At 38.6% G+C, this 9,540-nt stretch overlaps 1 protein-coding gene across 1 annotated transcript in view; it reads left to right on the forward strand.

The window, feature by feature from the left end:
• The window catches only part of LOC311061592 (uncharacterized protein), a gene marked incomplete at its 3' end in the record, with an annotated part of 30,441 nt that extends 21,870 nt beyond the window's left edge, over nt 1–8,571 (forward strand). The window contains exons 4-7 of the mRNA XM_084080278.1: nt 2,161–2,340; nt 2,492–2,530; nt 3,680–3,841; nt 8,318–8,571. Of these exons, the coding sequence (XP_083936404.1) occupies nt 2,161–2,340; nt 2,492–2,530; nt 3,680–3,841; nt 8,318–8,571 (635 nt within the window). The remainder of the gene's footprint in view (nt 1–2,160; nt 2,341–2,491; nt 2,531–3,679; nt 3,842–8,317) is intronic.
• Nucleotides 8,572–9,540: the final 969 nt, after the last annotated feature.

A 9,540-nucleotide genomic window follows, 5' to 3' on the forward strand; every position in this document is an offset into this window, starting at 1 on the left:
AGATAGAAAACATCTTTGGAAAATAGCAGAGCTTGTGACGCAGCTTGTAGATACTTGTAGGTACTTTTACTTTTGGTAGTTCAAGTATATTTAATTTACTTGCATAATGGGGACACTTTAAGTGTTTTCATATACATTTACCTTACAGACGTCACCTCACTGCTGTAATTTAATTCATGAATATATTATCCAATAGAATGTATCTCTATCTATCTATCTATCTATCTATCTATCTATCTACAGTATCTATCTATCTATCTATCTATCTATCTATCTATCTATCTATCTATCTATCTATCTATCTATCTATCTATCTATCTATCTATCTAACTATCTATATAGATATAGATATATTATGTATTGTAAATATGTAAACATGGCGAGCGCACAACACCTGTAACTTTGTGAGGGGAGTGGGGACTTTCATCATAACGTTTAACTACAAAACTTCAAAATTAAAGGAACATGCTCAGCAACATGTATCTACCTTTAGTTAACTTGGCATGTGCTTAATATTTTTATCAGATGATCAGATCATCCGTGAGAGTACAATTTGTAAACTTCGTGTTCATGCATAGAGCATGAACCAGCGCAGCAGCTCGCCCTATCCAAAAGAGCAGATCTGTAAGCTGTCGACACGCCATGTCGCAGTGCGTTGATAGCTTGTATGTCTGTTTTTTTCGGGTAGGTGTCACACGTTACGTGCCGAAATATATATAATATAAATGGTAAATTTATATAGCGCTTTTATCCAAAGTGCTTTACATACTGTAGATGTCCATTACATTCACCCATTCACACACACATTCATACACCGATAGAGGAGGAAACCATGCAAGGCACCAACCTGCTCATCAGGAGCAATTAGAGGTTCAGTGTCTTGCTCAAGGACACTTCAACACAAACTCGGGGGGAGCCCCCCAGCCCGGGATCGAACTGGGAACCTTGCGGTTTCCAGTTCACTCTACCCGGCCTCTCTACCCCCGAGCCACTGCCGCTCCATACATATACTACTAGACCATACCCGGTGAAGTGTGCAGGCGAAAGTAGTTGCAATCGTGGGGTTATTGTATGTCCTGTCGCGTGAGCAGTGTGCTTCCCCAACTCGTTTCACTCAACTCGCCTGTCTCTCCCCGCACCCGCCCCGCCCCCCGCTACTGAGACAGGGGGTAAAAAGTCCGCAGTTTGATCAAGAGTCCACCCAAGACACAGTCACCGTGAGGTTACTAGAATTATAGTAGGATACGTATACATATACATATACATATACATATACATATGTATATATGTATATACTGTATGTATATATGTATACATATACATATACATATATACATGGTCGGTCTTTTTTAGCGCTCCAGGCGCTCGTAACAAACTGCTGCGTAGGACAGCACTACGGAGGCTACGAAGCCTCTCCCAGGAGTACGTGCGTGCTGTTTTCCGAAGCTACAGGCAGACACGTAACGCTGTGCTCTTGAGAACCTACGACGATGGTGTTTCCCGAAGCCAGTTTAGATAGCACGTAACGCACAACCAGCTGCTACTAATGAGGGTAGAGCGTAGGTTTGGCCGGGATCCAGCTGTGTAGGAGGCTCTTACGCAAGCTGCGTAGGCTACGCAGGACCTGAAATCGCTTTAGGAAAACCCGGCTCTTACGTGCCTGCTAAGGTACTGCGCAGCCTGTGTGGAGAGAGGCTCCCGCACGTAAGACCCTTCGTAAGGACCGACGCAGTCCCTACGCAGCATCTCTTTGGGAAACCTGGCCAATGTCTCTCTGTTTTTCATCCACATGTGAAGCTGTTTCTACTCTGGACTGACAATAAAGCAGAAGGAAGTCTTTCTCAGGCTCCTTGATAGGAAATGTACATTTATTTATGAATAAATGTACTTTTATTTATGAATAAATGTACTTTTATTTATGTATTTATGAATAAATGTACTTTTATTTATGTATTTATTAATTAAATTAAAATGTACATTTATCCAAAGTGACTTATTGTACATCACCACAGAATTGATGGATTCATTATAATGTAACAGTTGTGCCATGACTCACTGTCTTTCAGAGGATGACGACGATGACCATGAGGACGATGATTATACTTTGGATAAAAGCGTCTGCTAAATGACTGTAATGTAATGTAATGTAATGTACTATAGGGGAGGAGAGTGGATCATCTGCAGGACCAACAGAAAGAGGACCACCTGTAGGATCAGCAGAGAGTGGACCACCTGCAACAGCGATTGCAGTGATTGCAGGGGTTGTGACTATAGTGATCATCATCATCTTGATAGCAGCAATACTGGGATATTTATACTGGAAAAAGAAGAAGCAAAGCCGTAAGTCTTGAACTAATTTGTTAATCTTTGTTTCAAATCCATATTTAACACATCCATCCATCTATATATCTATAATGATAACAATGTGAAGATCTAAATGATTATTGTCTCCACACTGACCTCTCACTGTCTCACATCTCTACGTTTACAGAACGAGACAAAGCCACACCCTCCATCATAAGTCAAGGAGGTAAGAGTGTTTGTGTGTGTGTGTGTGTGTGTGTGTGTGTGTGTGTGTGTGTGTGTGTGTGTGTGTGTGTGTGTGTGTGTGTGTGTGTGTGTGTGTGTGTGTGTGTGTGTGTGTGTGTGCAGAGGTGGTTTTAAGCACTAGGCAAACTAGGCAATTGCATGGAGCCCCGAGGCAGGGGTCCCCCCTGGTCTGCCCACAAAGCTTTAATCATTTTTTGGGAAAATCGCAGATATCTCCAGAATGCGGGGTTGCACACCTGGCAAATTATTTGGAATTTAGTTCTGTCTTGACCTGATAGACCCTCCAGAAAAACGCGGGCAAAAATCCTAGATTATGCGGGCTAAAACACTTGATTATGCGATGAAATATGCGTTTTTTTTGCAATTTTATAAGGTGAAATTGCGGGAAGTTGCGAAATATGCGGCGATATGCGAAAAGTTGCAAAAATGCGAAATATGTGATGCGAAGTGCATATTATGCGATGCAGCCTTTTTGAAAAAACGTTACCCCCACATAATTATGTGCCATTTTGCTGATTATGCGGTAAATTCTGCGATCGCATAATCGCATTTTTCTGGAGGGTCTAACCTGAGTTAAGTTCTCCTTAAAAGTTGTTGAAAGTAGTTGGCGTTACTCTGCTGTAGGCATGTAGCTACTGTACTCTCCTAAAAACAAAAACAAAAATGGATTAGGCAATTAATCCTGGCTAAAAGTATTGTTTATGACAACAAATAGGGTATTTATTTTTCCTCTGTCATCACATCATTCAAGTTCAATGAGGTTAGTTTAGAATCGCAGGTGTAGTCTGAATCTGATTGATTGAATCACGTTGGTTTATGATTTCAGTCATCTGGCTGAACTCCCATCCTGCTGTACTGATTTAATCAGAGCACTGCACAGTGCGAAGCCCTATTGAAACTGCAATGATTATTAGGGCCCGAGCACTGCACAGTGGAGAATTTGAACACACACTCCCAGTAGCCCACGGCACGGAAGAACCCCATTCAAAAGTATTCAGATTGTCCTTGTATAGCGCCACCATGAGGTCAATTTTAACTACCTGGCCTGGTGGAGACCTGCTCTGAGGAGAACTTTTTCTAGTTGTATACTAAATTCATACTGATACATTTCTCTTGTTTTCTTTGCCAGATCTTAACGTGCTGCACCGTGGTGTGGTTTGTGACTGCTGTGATGGAAGCATTTTCGGGACTAGGTATGAGTGTACAGTGTGTCCTGGCTACAACCTGTGCTCTGACTGTCAGTCCACTGGGATTCATGAGGAACACCGTCTGAGGTCTATCCTCATTCCAGGTCAGAATATAATCATTGCTGTTGGCAGAAACCTCATATCTCCATATGTCAATTCTGGAGAGGTGATTTCCCCCCGCCTCTCCCGTAAATGAATGTCCTACTTCACCATACTAGTGTCACACAAAGGTAACACAAATAGCCAGCATGCAAGCAACAGAGAGTCCTACTAGTTGGATCACTTGTTCGGCAGGCAGGGGAATTTGATGATAGAATGACACTTGCATTCAATGGTGTTACGTAGCTCCGCCCCCTCTTCTTATCATTGTCCGTCATTGGAATTACTTAACCCTGCACCCTATTCTGATTGGTCGATATTTCATAGTTCCTATCTTTTGCCATAATCTTTTAACTGTGTTCCTATTGGCGCAACTTTGTTAAAAATCCTTGTCCTTCATTATAATTCATTATAATTACTTAGCTCTGCTCCTTGTTCTGATTGGTCGATATTCGCCCCCAACGTGGACAGAGCTTCGACGGCCCGGTCATCGCTGCTTGCAGCTTTAATATAGAATGTAATTTGTATCTATGTTTATCGCTGATATTACATTTTGTTTGCATGATTCAACTTTAAGTAAACAGCACTTTTATGTATACTGCACTCTCCATTGTCAATTTCATACTCAACTAGAAAGTACTGTTCCTGAAGAAACAGTGTGGGATCGCTAAGAATGTTGCAGGTATTGAGTATTGATAGTGTTAGTAGTGTTATAGGTTTGAAAGGTTTGAAAGGTTTAAAGGGTTTGAAGGGTTTGAAAAGTTTGAATGCTAGGGTCTAATAGGGGGTTGCTAAGGTTTAATATGCAGTTTATATGGTCTAATATGCGGTTGCTAGGGTACAAAAGGTGGTTGCTAGAGTAAAATGGTGGTTGCTAGGGTGTAATAGGTGGTTGCTAGGGTATAATAGGTGGTTGCTAGGCTCTAATATGGTGTTGTTAGGGTATAATAAGCAGTTGCTAGGCTCCACTGTGGCTAAATAGCATTTCTCCATTGAAATGAATGGGATTGTTTTAGCAGTAAAAAGTGAAATATCTCTAAAAGTACAAATTATTTCAACAATTTAAATGGTAGCCAATATGTCCTAAGTAGGCTGAACGTTATAGAGTTGGAACGGAGTTTCTAGCTAAAAGTATGAATTTCCCCATTGAAATGAATGGGCTTTTTTAAGAAGTAAAAAGTGCAATATCTCTAAAAGTACAAATTATTTCAAAAATAAAAATAATAGCCGACATGTCCTGAGTAGGCCGAACGTTGAAGAGTTGGAACGGAGTTTGTAGCTAAAAGTATGAAGGACTAGTTAGGTGCCAAAAAACGGGTGACATAAATAAATATTGACAACTAGAAAGTACTGTTCCTGAAGAAACAGTGTGGGATCGCTAAGAATGTTGCTGGTATTGAGTATTGATAGTGTTAGTAGTGTTATAGGTTTGAAAGGTGTGAAAGGTTTAAAGGGTTTGAAAGGTTTGAAAGGTTTGAAAGGTTCTAAAGGTTTGAAAGGTTCTAAAGGTTTGAAAGGTTTGAAAGGTTCTAAAGGTTCTAAAGGTTCTAAAGGTTCTAAAAGTTCTAATGGTTTGAAAGGTTCTAAAGGTTTGAAAGGTTTGAAAGGTTTGAAAGGTTTGAAAGGTTTGAAAGGTTTGAAAGGTTCTAAAGGTTTGAAAGGTTTGAAAGGTTCTAAAGGTTCTAAAGGTTCTAAAGGTTCTAAAAGTTCTAAAAGTTCTAATGGTTTGAAAAGTTTGAAAGGTGTGAAAGGTTTGACAAGGTGTTAAAGTATTAGTGTTAAAAGTTTGTATAGTGTTGGCAGTGTTGAATAGTGTAAAAAAAAAATAAGAAAAAAGAAAGAATTTGGAAAGAAAAAAAAAATCTGAAAAAAAAAAAGTTAGGAAAAAAAAATAAGAAAAAAAATATTGGAAAAAAAAATCTAAAAAAAAAATTTGAAAAAAAAATGTTGAAAAAAAAAAAAATGAAAAAAAAAAAAAATTCTGGAAAAAAAAAGTTCGGAAAAAAAAAAAATCTGAAAAAAAAAAGTTCAGAAAAAAAAAATCTGATTTTTTTTTTTTTTGAAAAAAAAAAAAAATCTGAAAAAAAAAAGTTTTGGAAAAAAAAACAACAGCGGCCGTGTGGCCGATGAGAGGAGAAGAGATGAGAGTTAACATGGGTGTGAAAGGGGGACTGAGGATGATGATGAATTTCCCCATTGAAATGAATGGGGATTTTTTAGAAGTAAAAAGTGCAATATCTCTAAAAGTACAAATTATTTCAAAAATAAAAATAATAGCCGACATGTCCTGAGTAGGCCGAACGTTGAAGAGTTGGAACGGAGTTTGTAGCTAAAAGTATGAAGGACTAGTTAGGGGCCAAAAAACGCCGGAATAATAATAATAAATATGCAAGATAACATTAGTGTGATCGCTTTAGCGATCCCACAACTAGAAAGTACTGTTCCTGAAGAAACAGTGTGGGATCGCTAAGAATATTGCTGGTATTGAGTATTGATAGTGTTAGTAGTGTTATAGGTTTGAAAGGTGTGAAAGGTTTGAAGGGTTTGAAAGGTTTGAAAGGTTCTAAAGGTTTGAAAGGTTCTAAAGGTTCTAAAGGTTTGAATGGTTTGAAAGGTTCTAAAGGTTCTAAAGGTTTGAAAGGTTTGAAAGGTTCTAAAGGTTCTAAAGGTTCTAAAGGTTCTAAAGGTTCTAAAAGTTCTAAAAGTTCTAATGGTTTGAAAGGTTCTAAAGGTTTGAAAAGTTTGAAAGGTGTGAAAGGTTTGACAAGGTGTTAAAGTATTAGTGTTAAAAGTTTGTATAGTGTTGGCAGTGTTGAATAGTGTCAAAAAAAAATAGGAAAAAAAAAATAAGAAAAAAAAGAATTTGGAAAGAAAAAAAAAATCTGAAAAAAGAAAGTTAGGAAATAAAAATCTGGGAAAAAAAAATCTGAAAAAAAAAAAGTTTGGAAAAAAAAAAACATTTTGGAAAAAAAAATGTTTGGAAAAAAAAACATTTTGGAAAAAAATTTTTTTGGAAAAAATAAATTCAGAAAAAAAAAAGTTCGGAAAAAAAAAATCTGAACATTTTTTTTTTTGAAAAAAAAAAGAAAATTCAGAAAAAAAAAAGTTTTGGAAAAAAAAACAACAGCGGCCGTGTGGCCGATGAGAGGAGAAGAGATGAGAGTTAACATGGGTGTGAAAGGGGGACTGAGGATGATGATGAATTTCCCCATTGAAATGAATGGGGATTTTTTAGAAGTAAAAAGTGCAATATCTCTAAAAGTACAAATTATTTCAAAAATTTGAATAATAGCCGACATGTCCTGAGTAGGCCAAACGTTGAAGAGTTGGAACGGAGTTTGTAGCTAAAAGTATGAAGGACTAGTTAGGTGCCAAAAAAACACCGTTGACAATAACATTAGTGTGATCGCTTTAGCGATCCCACAATAACAGTAGTGTGATCGCTTTAGCGATCCCACAATTATGACACTTTTTCAGTATGTTATTTGTGATACATGGTATTGTACAGTCGGTGGGGAGGGTGGCCCCAAAACTTGAGCTTTGCTTGGGGCCCCCGAATTGTTAAATCCGCCACTGTGCAGAGGTGGTTTTAAGCACTAGGCAAACTAGGCAATTGCATGGAGCCCCGAGGCAGGCCCCCCCCCCTGGTCTGCCCACAAAAAAATCAACATTACAGTTGATTTCTTCCCAATAGTGTGAAGTGGCTTCACTTTCAACAAGGCTACTTCTATTTCCAGTAGTTCGATTTCAAACTAAAACATGTGTTGGACTGATCACATTACAAATTTCCAATAGTATACAGTATAAAATATGACCGATTAAATGCTGAGCTTTAATCATTTTTTGGGAAAATCGCAGATATCTCCAGAATGCGGGGTTGCACACCTGGCAAATTATTTGGAATTTAGTTCTGTCTTGACCTGAGTTAAGTTCTCCTTAAAAGTTGTTGAAAGTAGTTGGCGTTACTCTGCTGTAGGCATGTAGCTACTGTACTCTCCTAAAAACAAAAACAAAAATGGATTAGGCAATTAATCCTGGCTAAAAGTATTGTTTATGACAACAAATAGGGTATTTATTTTTCCTCTGTCATCACATCATTCAAGTTCAATGAGGTTAGTTTAGAATCGCAGGTGTAGTCTGAATCTGATTGATTGAATCACGTTGGTTTATGATTTTAGTCATCTGGCTGAACTCCCATCCTGCTGTACTGATTTAATCAGAGCACTGCACAGTGCGAAGCCCTATTGAAACTGCAATGATTATTAGGGCCCGAGTATTGCACAGTGGAGAATTTGAACACACACTCCCAGTAACCCACGGCACGGAAGAACCCCATTCAAAAGTATTCAGATTGTCCTTGTATAGCGCCACCATGAGGTCAATTTTAACTACCTGGCCTGGTGGAGACCTTCTCTGAGGAGAACTTTTTCTAGTTGTATACTAAATTCATACTGATACATTTCTCTTGTTTTCTTTGCCAGATCTTAACGTGCTGCACCGTGGTGTGGTTTGTGACTGCTGTGATGGAAGCATTTTCGGGACCAGGTATGAGTGTACAGTGTGTCCTGGCTACAACCTGTGCTCTGACTGTCAGTCCACTGGGATTCATGAGGAACACCGTCTGAGGTCTATCCTCATTCCAGGTCAGAATATAATCATTGCTGTTGGCAGAAACCTCATATCTCCATATGTCAATTCTGGAGAGGTGATTTCCCCCCACCTCTCCCGTAAATGAATGTCCTACTTCACCATACTAGTGTCACACAAAGGTAACACAAATAGCCAGCATGCAAGCAACAGAGAGTCCTACTAGTTGGATCACTTGTTCGGCAGGCAGGGGAATTTGATGATAGAATGAAACTTGCATTCAATGGTGTTACGTAGCTCCGCCCCCTCTTCTTATCATTGTCCGTCATTGGAATTACTTAACCCTGCACCCTATTCTGATTGGTCGATATTTCATAGTTCCTATCTTTTTCCATAATCGTTTAACTGTGTTCCTATTGGCGCAACTTTGTTAAAAATCCTTGTCCTTCATTATAATTCATTATAATTACTTAGCTCTGCTCCTTGTTCTGATTGGTCGATATTCGCCCCCAACGTGGACAGAGCTTCGACGGCCCGGTCATCGCTGCTTGCAGCTTTAATATAGAATGTAATTTGTATCTATGTTTATCGCTGATATTACATTTTGTTTGCATGATTCAACTTTAAGTAAACAGCACTTTTATGTATACTGCACTCTCCATTGTCAATTTCATACTCAATTATGACACTTTTTCAGTATGTTATTTGTGATACATGGTATTGTACAGTCGGTGGGGAGGGTGGCCCCAAAACTTGAGCTTTGCTTGGAGCCCCCGAATTGTTAAATCCGCCACTGTGTGTGTGTGTGTGTGTGTGTGTGTGTGTGTGTGTGTGTGTGTGTGTGTGTGTGTGTGTGAGAGATACGTGTCTAAACGCATGTAATTGTTTTGTAAGTACATGAGTTATACACAAGTATAGATAATAATATAATCCAATATTTCATACTGTTTCAGATGAAGAACAGATCTTCCTGCAGGGTGAGAACACTGTAACTTCAATATATTGATTATGTTGATCAACAGGGTTAGGTTAACATGTTAAACATTTTGGGGCGTTTGGGTGTTTATTTGCAAATAAGATGATTTGCAAATACAAGTAGCAAAAAACACTGTTAAAC

The sequence above is a fragment of the Gymnoscopelus microlampas genome (genome assembly GCF_963454915.1).
Source record: "Gymnoscopelus microlampas genome assembly, chromosome: 15".
Classification (NCBI taxonomy): Eukaryota; Metazoa; Chordata; class Actinopteri; order Myctophiformes; family Myctophidae; genus Gymnoscopelus; species Gymnoscopelus microlampas.